This window comes from Dicentrarchus labrax, unplaced genomic scaffold, assembly GCF_905237075.1.
Source record: "Dicentrarchus labrax unplaced genomic scaffold, dlabrax2021, whole genome shotgun sequence".
Classification (NCBI taxonomy): Eukaryota; Metazoa; Chordata; class Actinopteri; family Moronidae; genus Dicentrarchus; species Dicentrarchus labrax.
Genome location: NW_026136713.1, coordinates 13,458,916 through 13,476,431, shown reverse-complemented (window position 1 = coordinate 13,476,431; position 17,516 = coordinate 13,458,916). Strand labels below are relative to the sequence as shown.

Here is a 17,516-nt window from a genome sequence, read left to right as displayed (position 1 = left end):
TGCTTTTAGCTTAATGTGAAAGGCAGCATGCTAAGATGCTATCAATAACAATAATAACACAGATTTTTGCCATGTCTACTATTTATTACTATTTTTATTTCACTATCTTAGTTCGGCATGTACGGCTGAGTCTGAGGGAAATGTCATTAGTTTTGCAAGTATTGGGACCAAAGTACAGGCAAAGACAAATTTATTTATCAAATTTCACAGTAATTAGTCTACTAATTATTGACATATTTAAATTAAAACCAAAAAATGTCAACCTCATTTTTCGGTGGACAATCCTTCCTCATGTGTCTGATGTTTTTCCCTGTCCCTGTTTCCCTGTTTTTATTTCTATTTGAATTGTAACTGGATTGCTGTCCTGTCCATGTCTCCCTCCAAAAAGAGATTTCAATCTCAAGAGACTTCCTGGTTAAATAAAGGTTAAAAAATAAATTCAAAAAATAGGTGTGAGGATATTTTACTGACAATGTGAGTGTCTGGACTGACATTGTCACCCGTAGAATTACACAGAATGGATAAACACTTCCCAAAATCCATAGTATATGTATGTGTAATACTGTGGCTGAGAGCCCACCTAACGTAACAACATAGACATCAAATATGAAATGGTCTCTAATGGATGATGTGAGATGTGTAGAATAAACAAAACTTTCCAGTTTTAATGAGATTTTCCTCATTTATGGTCAATGATTTGATCATTTCTGAAGAAATGACAGAAGCCGCCCTCGTCTTGTGCTCTTTCGTTAGCAGCACTTTGGAGCTGCGTTGGCAGGGTGATAGAAATTGCACACAAAACACGTCGTCACAAGAACAGATCCCACCCTGCAAACGGCATCTGTGGGAGGATGGATAATGAGTATGCCATGTGTAAAGCCTTAATGTGTTTACATACGGCTAGATTAGAGACGGACCCAATACTTGCCCCTGCGGTTTCTCAAAGAATCCCTGTGGGCTACTTGAGTGATTAGCTACTTTGAGTTTTTTCAGTAGGAGTGTCTAGTGGGACTCAGTGGATCAATAGGAGTTAGGATGATGAACTGTTGGGGAAAATTTCTTTATTTATCATTTTTTTAAATGTAACCTCCTCAGTCGTTTTCCAACTAATTGAATCAGTTAGCTTTGATTAATATACCTGTAGCCCCACATATTGTTTCACATATCGTATTACTCCCTAAACTCTATCTGACATGCACACAGAGTCAAGAGAAAGAGAGGCAATATAGATTTAGGAATGGGTCCACTGCCTCGACTTGCAGCTCTAAGACTTCTAGATCAAATCTGTCCCTATCATTTTAGTCACGAAGAACAAACAGTTGTTTCAAGCACCGTCAGCAGTTAACAGAATGGCCATTATTTATTTGCTGTGCAGCCACAGAATTCATCTCAACACGGACTCACCTGGAATCTGTCTTTATTTGGCCTGCCAAGCTCACCTCTCCATGTTTCCTTGGCCGTTTGGCTGGTAATGATACTCACAGCAGCATTTATCCAGCAGCCAGAAGAAGGGGTGGAGACGCGAAGCTAAGCAGGCGGCCACAGCAGCAGTGCTGTCATTCCTCACCATCTCCCTTTTACTTCTTTAAAAAAAATATGTCAGCATCACCGTCGTGATTAGCAGTCAGAATGTGCTGCGTCTTTGTCCTTGATTTAATGCCAAATCTCCTAAGTAATAATGACTGCACAGGCTCTGTATCTGACGAAAAAAGCAAAGGAAAGGAAGAGTGGGCCCTCATCCCTCACTGTTATAGTGGCACTAGTTCCCAGCAGGAGCCTTATGAAGCCGCAGTTTGGTTTTGACATTTCATGAATGTTGTTTCTGAAACATGCCAATCTCCTTGATTTAATATGGCGTGCTGTTGTTCGTGAAGCCCAGGAGCTTATATAAAGCCTATGCGTGTGAGTAGACTGGTGGTATGTGTGTACATTCATTATTGATTTTGCTGTGTTGAAATCCATGTTTGCCTATTTGAAATAAACACGTGTGAGCAGACAACTTACAGATATATTTTCCACATTATTGACACACAGAGGCCAGAGAGCAATCCTATCATAAGCGGAGCTTGTCTCAAAATGGCGCCTTTGCACTGATGTAGATTGGGAAGGTGAAGACGCTAAATTAGGTTTTTGCCGTTGCCTCTCACATTTTAATGAGTTCAACTGAGGTAACCGTCCGGGTACATAGGTTTCTGTCTTCTGGTTCCTGTCTTGTTGCCTGTCTCTTATTGTTTCTATAATGGCATATTCAGCCTTAGTTATAATGTAACAGCACCAGAAGCATTTGTAATCAGTGATTACACACTCTCAGGTCAGGACGGCTCACTTCATTTGAAGTTCGATGTTCCAGAGGACTAATGCAGCTTTGTGAATGCCTTTGTTGCAGACTAGCTACTATAATAACAGAGTGGGGAGAGTCAGAAGCTCCATCTACTCAGAACTCTTATTGGTTCCTTTTTTATCAGAGTCCATTCAGCCTCTCTCTAAGGGATGTCGGGCGTAGGAGTACATTTGGCTCTGTGCTCAGACTTTTATTGCAATGCAGAGATCTCTCCGCTGTAGGAGAACAAAGGGTCTTCTACAGTAAGTGTACCCGACTGGGCTCGGACCAAAATAAAGAGGAATATAGTCTATGTATTTTTCTTCTAAATTTGGGATATGTATGGGGACAACTTGCGTGTTGTACCGTTGGGGTGCTTTTGAATATTGATGAATAGGGATTGGACCGACAGAATTTAACATGTCCTATTAATCAGGGACCGGAGAATTGGGGAGGAGAGTGTTTAACGGCATGTACTTGGTGGAGTGCCGTCTTGCATTAAGGGCTAATAACCTCCTTTAGACTCAGCACAGCACCCCCTCTCCTCCTCTACCTCACCTCCCCCCGCCTCCATCACCCCAGTTGTATTTATTATGGGCTGCAAGGCCACGGTGATGAGACGATCAATATTTCTGGGATGATGAGGGAGAACTCATGCAATCTCTCTCTCCCTCTCTGTTCCTCCCTTGGCAGTGCTTCAGCAGGTAGAGAGATCAAAGCCGAGAGGACCTCTGAGATGCTGTTGGAGGGTAGACTGATGAAGTCCTCTGTGCCGTGTGTCCTCTAAACACACACACTCCATCACACTGTCCTATGTCCTTGCTATGTCCTGATTAAAAAGTTTGACCGGATGTATTTTATCCCGACTAGAATTAGTGTTATCACACTTATTCTGCTGCTGTGTGTGCAGATCTAAACAGAAATGGCTTCAGTTAAGTTTTAAATTGAAAATCTTGTATCAATGCATCTGTGTCTACGGGGAAAGTTGCCTTTTTGAAAACCTCCTTTGGGCTGACATCTTTCTCCATTCAGGGGATCAATATGTGGAACTCTTTACCCACCGGACACATAATGGATCATAAATGTGATCAATTTAAACTTGAGTTGTTCCAGTTTTTGGAAAGGGATCAGAAATGTAGTAATGGGTCATCAGGTGCCTTTTTTAGTTTTTATGGTACTTTAAAACTCAGTTGCCAGTTTAATAGGTACACCTAGTTAAAACTAATGCACTCCAGTAGAACAGCTCTGTAATAAATCATATGTTCATGAAAGTTATAGAGTTGTCAACATGTTTTTCCTTGTTCCATATTCCCATTTTAATTTTTTGTTTAGTGTTACTGAACGTAGAAACGCAGGACTCAGGAGGAGGACACAGGACCACCACCAGTTTTAATTCCTTCGACTTTGAAAGGAGAAATCCTGATTTCATGTCAGTTTGGCATGATGAAGGGGTCTAAATACTACAACACCAAGAGCCTTGGCTGCAGTGGTCATAGAGAAGAGGCAATTCGGAGGCACAAATCAAAGCAATAGTGAATTTGAAATGTTTTGTCGCTTCAGTTGAGAACAAAACGTGGCACCAGAGTTGCTGAATTGAACTACAATTGATAATAATGCAGGAATTGGATATAATATTAAGTACATGTACATTAGTGTATAATGACCTGAAAATAAGACTTGTATGTTAAACCACCATGTTTCTACAGTAGTCCAGAATAGGAGCTCCAATTGGGAGCCATGGAACACTGTCTACGGGAAAAATTAACAAAACTTTTACTGCCAGAATGAGGGATACTTTAAATAGCTCCTCCCATTTCACAACGCCATAACATTCAGATTTTGGTTGAAACTGTATAATGATACAACCTGATCATTTTGTGAGCTATATTTTATGTTTCTGCTGAATTGTATTGCATTACACTGAAAGGTGCTTCAAATATTTAGTCACTGATATACTGAAAATAGGCTGGAACCAGTGAACCATAGTGAGCAGGTCAGGGACTGTGTCAGTGTGACTTTTCTAGCATTTTAAAGCCTTTGCCCACCCTTGGCCCCCCAGCAATGCATGCCTTTTAGTCCCCAGATTGGATATGGATGGCTATTCATGTATTATCACTTAGCAGGTGCTCGGTGTGCTGGCGTATCTTAGCAGAATTGTCCATCATACACATTTCATTTACCCAAGTATGAGTGAAGGTGGACTCATCTGCAGTATGTACAAAATGTTCTGTATGTACGTGTTTTTGATATGCAGTGAGGGTTTACATGTGCATCTTGGACTGGCACACTTTACGCTGATCCACAGCTACAGAAAATGGGAATAGCTGCCTAGCGATAACAGCACCTCCAGGAATGTCAGGATTGCTTTCTCTCAGTGGTTAGTGGCCCTCCAACGGCTGCTGATACATTATAAATCATTTACACAGTCATTTTGGAATGCAATATCCTCCTCTAAATGCTGGCTTTTCTTCTCCATTGTTATTAGAGCGAACACTGCAGTAGGCACACAAGGCTGAGGGGGACCCTAAGCCACAGAAATTGAAAATTGATCAGGCAGTGTGGGAAGGTGTTGTCACCGGTACCAGTGGTTTACCCTGGGACTGTAGATTAGCATTTACAGCGCTGTCACTGGAGGCCCCCATGCTGCCTGTAGCTACAGTACATCCTCCTCTGGCTCTTTTTCTGTTCATCCCAAAAAATGATTTCTTGTAAGAGCAAACAAGGGAGATGAAATTTAAATTGTACCTTGTTCATATCTATACCAAAGGGAGATCTGGGGAAAATGCTGCATGACATTAAACATGTTTTATCATGTTATTATCTTCTTGTGTATGACTGTTGCTATTGGGTTTTAACAATTGTAAATATGGCTATTCCTTAAAGAATAGGTTCACCATTTCTCAAGTCTGTCTTCATATAGTAGTCAGGTGTCCATATGTGCATTACAGGTTTTACTTTCTGTAATAATCCCTCCTGTTCATAGAGGGAACTAAAAAGTATGAATGTAAAGATACATCATGAGAGAGTTAAATCGCAAAACAAAGATTGTAATTGGTGAAATTAAAAATGAATCGTGGTATCAGTTGTGGTATAAAGGTGCAAAGACATAAGTTGCACTTCACAAAAGGAAACATTTGTAAATTGTATACGTATATAATATATATACGTCAGAAATGTATATATACGTTAAAAAAATATTTTATAATTTGATAAGAAAATAAGGTTCTTTTTCAGTTTTTGACTGAAAAAAAGATCTTTTTCAGTCATGAATTTCAATTCAATCTCTTTTTTAAAATAAAACATTGTGAGAAAATCATATCGTGAACCAAATATCGTCAATTTTATTAAATCGTGAGATGTAATTATATCATTACATCCCTACTAAAAAGACAGTGACTTTAGAAGAGTCCCACTTGATTTATCTACATCAGAGTGCAGAAAGCTTATATTAGCTTCATATAAACTTTTGAATGAATTTTTTCACAGAACGAAGGCTGTGGATTTTGTGCCCAATCACTTACATTTGAAGCATATAAGGAAGGGATTGCCAGTATGAACAGGAGGAATGATTACAGCATACAGAAACTGTTTTAATGTAAATATGAGCACCTCACTATAACTATTACTGTAAATGTTGGCCTTTGAAGTAGAGAATAATTACATACCAACAGTTGATGCCTTTCACACTTCACTTGTCCTATTAGCATTATTAGGTATATCTTGACAAGTTGCCTAACACTTAATTGCAATATTCAAGTCATAGGCAGGTTCTTGATTATGTGGATTGATGATGGCACTAAGAGCTCTGTCATGTTTATGTGAGCTGTTTTATGTCATGACAGAAAAGGGCTCCACAAGTCAATAAAAATGACTGACTAAAAATGGGAGCAAACTGGTGGGTTGTCAGGGAAATGTCATTAATTTTCCTGTCTTTTTCTCTCTCTCAGCACGGGATAGAAGATCAGACGAGCGGAGAGAGGACAGTGAATAAGGACCTCACTGCTGAGAGAGCGGGAAAACTGCGTAACTGTGACTGTTTCTCCTCGTCTGTAAGCCGGCAGGCTTCAGTATCACAGCTGATGACTGTCCCTCAGGTGGTTGGACTGCAGGGCTGAGCAGGAAGCCTGTGTGTTTGCTGTGGGGGTGCCCCGGCTTGTATGTTGGTCACTTGCAGTTGCACTCGCTCACAAGGACCATGTGGTTTTCTCCAAGGAGAAGTCGTCTCCCCTCGCAGAACTGGCATGGTGCCTACAGTTGCACCAATTTCAGCGTGTCCTTGTGGGTATTAAGTTTTTGTTGGTGCTTTGCGGCCGTGAGAGGTCAGAACTACCACCCTACTGTGAATACACAGTATGGGAAACTCCGAGGGGTGAGGGTGCCCCTGCCTAGTGAGATTCTGGGGCCAGTGGACCAGTATCTTGGGGTTCCGTACGCTGCCTCCCCGGTGGGAGAAAAACGCTTCATGCCGCCGGAGCCTCCTTCGTCTTGGTCAGGGATCAAGAATGCCACTCACTTTGCTCCTGTCTGCCCCCAAAATATACACAACGCTGTGCCAGAGATCATGATGCCAATATGGTTCACCTTCAACCTGGATATAGTTACTACATACATACAGGATCAACACGAGGATTGTCTTTATCTAAACATCTATGTTCCAACTGAGGATGGTGAGTGTGTCGAGTAAACAGGGTAAAACCAAACCTCTCCTCCTCTGTTCTGTCCCTACCTTCCTTCTTGCTCTGTCTTTTCCTCTAAAATTTTGTGTCACCTCTGTATTTTGCGCGGAGCATGACCTGTTGTCTGGCGCATGCTGTGTCCGTGTCCATCATCTCAACCTCCCATTTTGACTTGATCTTTCATTTAGTCTTTTCATCAACTCTCCCCTTCCATGCCACTGTTAGAGGTTCCTCTTTTGATGACTAAATGACTTATTAATATGACTGAATAAAAAAAGAAAAAAGAAATCTAATCATACAAGGAGCAGATTGGAAATACTTGGTGCACCTTCCTACCCTCACTGTCTTGACTGTTCTGGGAATATAAACTATTAGTGATTAGTAGCCTGCCTCATAAGTGAATGATCTACTACTGTAGGGTTGGTGAAATATTCTGTCTGGTACACGAGAGGCCTGTGGCATCAGCCTGACCTATGTAAGACCCTTTACTCTCCTTGCTTCATCCAGTTTGTCCTTGCACAAAGCTTAAAGCTAGAGCACATTTTGTGCAAAAGGCAAACATAGATTGGGCTTCACCAAGTTTTAGATTTCTGGATGTTGACTCTTTTAAATGGCCGCCATTATTTTACCACTTGAAGGAGACCCACACAGGAAAATGGGCTTGAAATGTTAAGTGCTCTGAGAATCAAATGGGCAATGTCAAAAAACACTCTCACTTATCAGATTACAATGTGAATTGCAAAACTTTGGAAATTTAGCCACTCTGCCTTCTGTGTGGTTGTAATGGGTCTTAAATAGAAGTGCATGTGAATATGGGCTTCCTGTGTCCCATGATGCAGCAAATTCATTCCACCATTTTGGAATATTTCTGCAGCAACACCCCAGTTACTTTCTCAACAGGTCCTCTGTTGTTCTTGTTGTTGATGATGACTGGGAGGGTGGGAGGCGAAGGGAAAGAGGGTGAAGAAGGGTGTCTGACTCAGTATGAGTTGTTGCATGTCACATGCGATCTTTTCCAGATCTCGCTGTTATTTTGTAGTTTTTCCATTCATTTTACAGTCAAAAGAATATCCAAGGAATGTGCCAGGAAACCCAACAAGAAAATGTGTAGAAAAGGAGGTATGTAAAAAAAAAAAAAAAAAAAGCCAACATGGAACGAAAGAGAGGAATTGAAAGAGTGAAAGAGAGAGGAGAGTGATGGGTGCATCCTTCCAAAGCTGCCAAAATCACCACCTAACAACTCCCAAATCAAAGTGCTAATTGGGATGAACGTGGGACTTGTGACTCAGATCAACCTTGACATGAGTGTGAGAGATGAGTGAGTGGTTGTGCTGTGTTGTGTGTGGGTGTGTGTGTGTGTGTGTGCGCTCTCGCTTTACTATGTAATAATAAGTGTCAAGGAGTAAAAATGCAGGTCCTTAAATAAATAATGATGCTTTGCCAAGCTATAGATCATGATGTCTAAGAATAACTTGTATTTATGTATGTATATATATATATATTTCTTTTTTACATGACTGTATGGCTTGTTCGTGTTTAAAGTGTAATATTCTTTCATTTAAATACAACTGTTGATTAAATCAGAGGCATGAGTGCTACTTTGAAATACTATAAGATAAAATGTGACTTGGTATGCAAAGAACTTTAGTCATGTTTCAGGCTGCTCTGACAGCACTTAAGACACCAGCTTATTGGAAGTATTTGTCAAACGCGACACCTGAAAGCGTCAGAGCCTCAGTCGTTGATTAAATTTACACTAAAAAGTGGAGGCCCACCTTGCTCTTAAATTTATTATTCCCAATTGTTCAAATAGCGGGTGGTGGGGTATTTTATTGGTGCAACAGCTTTCATCTATCCATATGGCAAATGCTTAAACACACAGCCACTGGGAAACACAGTCCAATTTCATTAACAACAGTTAAAATCTCACTGTTGGTAACAACAGAGGGCTAATTTTCTAAGCCTGCCTGAAGACACTAAGACCTTACGAGTAGCCTAAAGACTGAGCATATCTTGCTACACAGTAAAGATTCAGTTTCAGCTGGGAGACCTCTGCTGTTGATTTCCATAGAGGCAGCAGGCAGCTATTGGCCTGACTCTGCGCACTCGTACATTCTGGTTTGGTAAACCAATTTTGTTAGAGACAGACTGGCCCTCCAGGCACTTCTGCCTCTGAATTAGTCCCAGTTGTGGAATATACACAGAAATATCTCTTTAATATTCCCCTTCCACTTGGAATTTTTCAATTATCTTCCCCATGTTTGGTAATGAGAAAATGGTTTATCATAAGTTTCATATGTTGGTTTTGTGACACATTATTGTGCAGAAAGATGATTGTTGCATAGTTCCTCTGTTATTCCTCTGCTATAAACACAAAGGTCCTAATTTTCAGTCTTGCTGGAAACTCTCTCTTTATGTCAATTGCACTTTTTTAAAATATGCTTCTACTAATCTTGGCTTATGTTGAATTAGCAGTGTAAATGAAGCATAATTTATCCTTCTTAGGCAATGTAGAAAGCAACCTATGAAGCATACTTTGGTTTTGGTTAAATGTTTCCAAAGTTAGTCTGAGAAATTCAGAGTGAATTTGAAAATAGTTAATTAGTTCCCTCATTAAAGAATTCAATTAGTGTTATTTCAATAGTTAGATCTGTTCCATAAAATGGTTAATAATAATAGGGTTTTAAGTTTTCTTTTTAAATGTTTGCAAAGCTTTCAATAGAGACCTGTACAATACAGTAGAGTCATACACACTGTGCACATTCAGTACTAACACCTCCACTACCAATTTTACAATCTGTATCTCCGTGAATGTGGTTCCTCTGGAGGAAACAGTGATTAATACTCAGAAAAAAGAATGGTATTTGACTCTTGATGAAATGGTTGTGTGATTGTTGCCAAGCAACAGTATGCAGTTGTGACAGAAGCAGAGTAAATGGCCCTTTTACCTAGCGTGAAGCACCTTTGTTGCAATGGGGATGCCTATTAAGAGAGAAAAATACATTGCCCATGAACCAAGTTAAATACATCACACGTGATCTTAGTTATATTCTTCTGTTTTATGAGACAAGAGGTTAGTATATGATGATTTGAACAGTGTGGAGCTTGTGTAAATACAATTTTCAGTATTAGTTTTGAAGAGTGGTGGTAAGAATAGAGAATTACCAGAGATTGAGAATTGCTAAGAAGGTCTACCGTATGGATCTTTTACTATTAGCATCCCACTAATCATAGTGTAAGAAGTGATTCGCTCATATCAAAGATGTGGCTCATCTTCCTCCATTAAACAGAAGGAAAGCCCTTAAACCACACAGTAGTGCCCTGACAAAAGATCAAAGACAGACTCATTCAGAAAATAATGGAAGGCTCAAGACAAAAATTGCGGTTGATTACATCTTTTGTTGTTGTACGGCTAATTTTTACAAAATCAACACAGCGTCGCTCTTTGTTCAGAAACAATTTGATGTTTACTTTGACTAAAATGTAATTTATAAAATGGCTGTCCTATCTTTTGCTCGACTAGTGCAGCAACACAAATCCAAGCAGGTAGTCATGGGGTCATGTGGAGGTGGTCAAATGTGCAAGATCAGCACCGTAGCCTACTGCTCACTCTGAAGTGGCTTTATAGCGCGTGCACACAGGGCACAGAGCAGTGACAGAGGCGCAGACTTTGGAGCCTCGGTTATATCACTCAGTCATTTTCTCTGCTCTGAGTCAGAGTGAATGGAGTGAGGAGAGGGGTAATGATGTGCGGGGACACAGCTAAGCAGTATTCAGCCTCAGAGAGCTAGATTGGCTCAAGATGGGTCAATTTTGCAAGGACAAGACCTGATGAGGTCAATCTTTATCTTTAAAAGAGGTTTACATTGTTAAATTGATTGACAAACTTTAAAAGAGATCTGTAAAATCACATCCTTTTGATGAGATTCTCATTGAGGCAGAGTTCTGGTGATAAGGTGCACTCACTGTGCTGCCTGCTGCCTGTTTATACAATATGCACATTATTTTCTACATGGTTTTACAGCATGTCTCTTTCACTGCTTGTAACCCGCTTGTAAAACCTGTCCTTAGAGTCCTTCACACTGGTCTCTCTGAATAACATCACTTCTGAGAGACACTCTGAGATCAACCTTCCTGACTTCTAACTTCATCCCTCATCATGAGTCTATTTAAGATAAGTGCAGCGAAATCTGTTGTACGTTTTGGCTTGATTTGGACCACTCAACTATCATTCTTATGCAGCCCTCACAGGCAGCAGGCTGCCATGTGTTACGCAGCCCGGTGCCAGTACTGAACAGCCCGATCAGTTGCCAAACCTGTAGATTAACTACCCCAGCAGAAACACTGGACAATTTTTCCTCTTACCAGATGACCTCCAGACACTAGAGAGCTGTGAAAACTGCGAAAGAGGCCCCAATCCTGGTTAGACTGCGTCTGGGCCATGGCAGACAGTAACACACCATGGTAATCCCTTTGGTTGGCCGACTCAACCCTGCCTCAGGGAAGGAGGGGCTACTCCCTGAGTGCTGCCGAGGAAATCTGTAAGCCAAGCAGACAGCACACAAACTTTCTAAGAAGACAAGAACAAATATTGGCTTGTGCCGTTTGAAAACAGAGCAGATGTCCAATTTTGCTTGACAGAAAATTACTTTTATAATCGATCATCTATCTGGGACAGTTGATGACCCCAGTGAGTAAAGGCTGTAACCAGCCAGTGGCAGAGTCACACTGACTTGAGATGCAAGACGCGACCTAAACAGGAAGTTCCTATTCAGAGGCCCCCTGCTGCTTTGCTGTCCAGCTTCCACAGTCAATCCAAGGCTCAATATCGCTGTTCTGTTCTTTGTTTATCCCAAACTAGAGAGGAACAGAGGACACAGCCTGTGGAGTCTTAAAGCTCTGTTAAAGGGGAAAACACTATTTTTTTGTTGCTTCTGGTATCTTTGTTAGCTTAGACACTGGCTCTTGAACCCTGATTACCCCTTAACTTTCTCCTTTATGTGGACGCAATTATATAGACATGATTTTATGGCTGCACTGTAACATGCATCATTTCATACACATTGTCTTAAAATTCAGGCTGACATATTTGTTGTCTTTGTAAACTTTGGGAATTTGAATCCGCACTTTTGAAGAATGCTTTGCCACACATTTTGAGTGAATTTCTTTCCTCATAAAACCTTTGCAAAGGTGATTTTCTTTAATTGTGAATTCTTCATACATCCGTGTTTGCTTGCTTTCAGTCTTCTTCAGGGCCTTTGTTCATGCCCTGCCAGATTTCTGATTGTGTTACGATCACCAAATGTTAATCAGTAGAACAGCGTGAAACCAACAGTGAGATGTGAATCACACATTCAAACAAAATTGGGATCCATTCGTAAAAAGTGTTAAAGGCTGCATACCTATATTGTCTTTGCTTTCTGAACAATGATGCATGATGATGTAATGATGCATATTCAACTGTGGTGCAGCACTTGCAACACAAGTGACTGTTGTGTCTGACAGATGATAAAGAAGCTTTAAGCCTGGTCTTGATTTTCACTGTAAGATATTTGTGCAGTGTAGTGTTTTCCCCTAATATGAGAAATAAATGGTTCATCAGGGATCAAGAGTATAGATAGGAGGCCCAAGTGTGTTAGCTTGCCACCATACTCAGAGTCCTGTGGTCTGCGTCTCTTTCCATTATCAAGCTGTAGACAGGCAGAAAGACAACTTGGCTGCCTTTTATTTGTTTTTTTATTTTGGGAACAGCTGAAGCGCAGTGTGAGTTTTGGCTGTCCTTTACTGCAGGATTACAGCCTCCTTAACCTTTTAGCTGCATTCTCCATCATTCTCTCTTATGTGTCCCTCCCAAGCTGTTCCTTAACCTCTACACTGGGAGACAGATTGAGAGAGATGGACATAGACAGAGAGAGAGAGAGAGAGAGAGAGAGAGAGAGAGAGAGAGAGAGAGAGAGAGACAGGAAGAGCAGAAAGACAGGAGGAGACACAGATCCAGGCACTCTGAAAGAGAAAAATGGCCACCTGAGGATTAGAGACTGAATATAACTGCTCTAAATTGTCAAGGCTGCAACATTTCACATTTCACTAAGTCCCTTTCCACATTCTGACCTTTCTGATATTTAACTCCAAGGCCCATCTATTGTCACCAAACCTTTTTCCAGCAAAGGAACGGCAGTTAACATTTAGCCCTTCCACGATGTATTGAGTGTATTCTGGTTTCAGTCAAGAAGTCTCTAGAGTCTGAATGCACTCTCTATATCTGTATGTGTGTGTGTGTGTCTGTGCATGTGTGCACACGCTCAAGTTTATTCATATAAAACGCTACAGCCAACTATTAGTGTCTTTTGTTTGCAATTTCATCCTGCTGAAATGTAAAATTTCAGTACCCTTTATGTAACAAGTAAGCCTATCAAATGCAGTTTCTTTGAACCTGATTTGATAAATGCGACAGGTTTCTATTTTGCTTGTCAAGGAACATGAATAATAGCTGTTATTCTAGATGCCGCCTGTTTTGAGGTGATGCAAATGTCGGCTCCTGGAGGCCGGCTATGCAAAGAAACTTGTCAACTCATTTAAGTTTTATTTTAATTTCACTGCGGCATCACTTATAAAAGATTCAAGGTCAAATATAGGCTCACTTGCTGAGTCACTGCAGATGTCACATGTTTGCAGTTCCTATTATAGATCCAGTATTTGACACACACAGGCTCACAGACAACACGATTCAAAGTGACAGAGCTTCCCTGTCGACACCTGCCATCCAATCTATGCCTGTCTAAAGCACTATCACTCAATAAGCTCACTGTTTTACTATGTCAGCGGCACAGTGAACGCTAGAATAACCGTAATCACTAACAAGCCATAAAGAAGGCTGTTGAAGCAGGTGAAACCCTTTTGTTTGGGTGCTTGCTTTTATTCTGCTAAAATATTTTTGGTAGGTTCCCTGAAGACTACACAAGAGACTGCATCTGATCTCCTGATCTGATCTTAATGGCAGACACTTCCTACACAAGGAAGATGCCTCTGACTGAGAACTGATGCTGCTATGAAATTTGTTCAGCTTTTATGTGCTATAGCCAGACTGCAACCTTTTCTCTCCTCTTCTTTTCTTTCCTAACCCCGATTCATTTCAGTCATTGAGTACTTTCTGCATGCGAGAGGTAGACCATAAAGTGTTTTTCTATTTTCTATTCTTCTAACTGCCAAACTCTAAGACTAAGGCCATTTAGTTATTACTTTGTGAGAACAACACAGCCCCCTTATTCACTTCAATGAGATCACTGTGTTGGCATAGCAGGTGTGCTGAGGTGCAGGGCTTCAGAAATATATGCTGGGTTGTCTGGTGAAAAAGTGTAATCTGGCTAGACTTTTGCAGCAACGTAATATAACATTCAGGAAATGAGACATTTTCCAGGTAGATTACTTTGTAATGTGAATGCCATATGTCTGTTGTTTCTACTGGTACTGAAACTAGCCTCTCTGGATTGTATTCTATGGTCTCACCAATACCTGAAACAACACGCCCGCATCAATGCAGCCCCTTGAGTTCTATTAAGCGGGGTTGTTTTCGAATTGAAGTATTGAAGTGGACAACTCATCAGTTCAACCACCAATATCCACATGATGGACATCCACTATTTTGTGGCTTCACTGCATTTAAGTCAAGAGAACATGTGCAAACAAAGTTTATACTGTATGTTGTTAATGGATTATACATTTTGATTATATTAGCCAATGACTTTGCAATACAGCCTACCACACCTGGCAAGCCATTAATCTTATACAGTTTAAAAGCCTGTTCTTGATTCTGCACAACCTCCCATAACAATTTCCAACACTTGCTGTTACTGCCAAACAGGATGACACAAAAGTTATGCATATGAACTTTAAGTGGTTGTAGCCATGTGATTATGTTTGCCTGTCTAAAGATAGCAGATCATATAACAGCCCATACAGACTGTATTATTCATCACACTCCCCATTATACTGTACAAATCTGTGGAACTGTGGAATCAAGTAATTCAAAAGGCTTCTCCGCTCTGAGAGCTTGAATGTACTCAGTAAATGTCATGACACTTAGGCTGTTACATTATGCAATACATTGCATCTATCAATTAACAATGGATGAAGTTTTCAGACACGGTGGCGCGTTCATTCAAACAAGAACTGGCCAAAAGAGGTTTATGTTGTTTCTGACTTCCATGTCCATACTTTATGCGTCCTATAGCGTCTTTCTCTAACTCCACCTAACTGACTGGCTTGCCCACAGGACTGACAGAAATAATAGTTCTCTTGTGACTTTCAAGCAAATATTATAGTAAATGCAGACGTTTACATTGTGATCATTCAAAGAGTATCTGCGTCTGAGTGCATCATGTGACTTGCAATTCTGAATTTGGCCACTACACCAAAATTATTTCTGTTTATAGTCGCAAGACATCTTCTGGGAATCATGAATGGTTCAGTAAATAGCATGACAATCAGTCCATTAGATTTTGATATTAATTCATATTTATACTGGCCTAGTGATTGCAATAGAGGAAAAGTCCAAGGTCATCAAAAACATTCAGATTTACTGTGTCAAGCAGTGCTCTGAAGGAAAATCTGTACTGACAGTGGTGCTAGATGAAAGGTCAGGGTATCACCAAAACTGCAAAATTCTACAAAAATATTTATTCTAAGATGTTGTCAGTCAATAATGGACTATTGAATGCATGGACTGATGGATTGATCAACTGACTAACCACCATTGACATCTGTAGTCCAAACAAACAAAAAATTATCATACATAGATGTCAAACTCTAACTAGTTTGAAATACCAGCGTGTTAGTGATAGGTCAAGATAGGGCATGTACACTACATTTATACATTGTGTGCAGGTGCCCTGGGGGGCTACATATTCGTACTAACATGTAGCACAAAGACAACAGCATATTACCTACTGTTTAGGGCAAAGAAGCAAGCTGAAGTATCTGCACACATCACTGAGTATACATGATACATGCAATCATGTGATTTATTCAAATCTCACCACCTCTAGGGAATTTACAGTCCTGCACATGCTTTTGCTTGTAGTGTAAACCTTGTTCTTTCAGCAGTTTACTGCATCCTGATTTTTATATTCTTTAGCTTGTAGTAACCGCATTTTCTGTTAATATCATTTTATTTGCCTCTTTATGGTCTCTTAAACTCAACAGCCAAGTTAGAAATTGATGTTAGGTGCCTATTCCAGAGATAACAGAAAGTCACTTGGTTCTTGTTTAAACACACTAAAGCCCTGCTGAATAAGTCACTTACAAAATGCAATTGAAACCAATCAGAATTACATGTTGTAGCTGTTTGCATTTTTACAGTTCTTTGAGCTAATAGTGTGTTACTCAAAATTCTGGGACTGGATTGAGAGTGTTTTCCTGTTAAATCTAAGAGGATTTTTCTGAAACTGCCAGTGGTGTATGACTCTACTTCAAATATGCTCTGATAACAGTGGAGATTTGTTTAAATTACCTTCTGCAATTTGTGTTTTGATTTTTTAAATTTGTGTTTTTTGTCTTTTTGAAATTTGTATACTATTAAATATGTTTTATTTTTCTCTTATTGTATGCGCTGTGAGTATTAACAAGAAAAGCCCTTGACAAATGATCTAATGTGAACTGTGTATTTGAATTAACTGTGTTATTCACATTTGGTCTAAAATACTGCTTTTATATTGAATTGCTTCTTTTTTCATCTGTATGTTGCCAAACATGCTATTTTGAATTTCCCTGTGCCTCTCTATGTCTCTCCCTGCTTCAATAACAGGGGCCCATGCAAAAAAACAGGGCGAGGATTTATCGGATAACGACGGTGATGAAGATGAAGGTATTTTTCATGGTGAACAAAGATGGTGCATGAGTTTTTTTCCTAAAAAATGTCACAATTTTCTGATCATTTATATTGTTGTTTTTTTTTGTTTCTAATTGCAAATGCAATCATCAAGCACCCCTGTCACATTGCAGTCTGTGGAACATTGTTGTGTTTGATCAAATGTGAGTGTGTGTCTGTGCGAGTGAAAGTGCGATCTCCTGTTCCTAAGCATCTGAATTCTGTCAATGAGTAAAGTGTTTTGCTTTAGAGTCAGATGGGATCTAGTAGCTGTCTAGATAACCAAGGCTGGGTTGAGTTATTTTAATATCTTACATAGTGATTGAAGAAACATATTACAAGGGCAGAGGCAGTGGTGAGAGCCCCTTCTTAAGGTGTGGCGATAATGGCAGAGGGAAAGTGAAGCAGCAGTGTAATATCAGACTGTTCACCAGGTCTGCCAGCAGATTTAGATGAGGAGAGGCAGTTCAGGAGTGCTGCTGGAGAGGATTAGAGGCGAGAGGTGTAGAAAATGGGAAGTTGCTGCTCAGCAATCGCATTGTTCACTTTCCATATTTATCTTGGGATATTCCTGGCTCAGGGTGGATCTCTGCCGAGATTAGAATGAGAGACGATTCTTGTGCTGCAACAGAAACGGCTTAAGTCTCTGAATCTA

General features: G+C 40.2%; 1 protein-coding gene across 3 annotated transcripts in view; it reads left to right on the top strand.

The window, feature by feature from the left end:
- Positions 1 to 17,516, top strand: part of nlgn3a (neuroligin 3a) — a 118,440-nt gene that overhangs the window by 16,221 nt on the left and 84,703 nt on the right. The window contains exons 2-4 of one of the 3 annotated variants that reach the window (XM_051421181.1): positions 6,268 to 6,987; positions 8,056 to 8,115; positions 16,799 to 16,858. In XM_051421181.1, coding sequence (XP_051277141.1) covers positions 6,516 to 6,987; positions 8,056 to 8,115; positions 16,799 to 16,858 — 592 coding nt within the window. In that variant the 5' untranslated portion in view covers positions 6,268 to 6,515. The remainder of the gene's footprint in view (positions 1 to 6,267; positions 6,988 to 8,055; positions 8,116 to 16,798; positions 16,859 to 17,516) is intronic. The other 2 variants (XM_051421183.1, XM_051421184.1) reach the window with 2 other exon arrangements.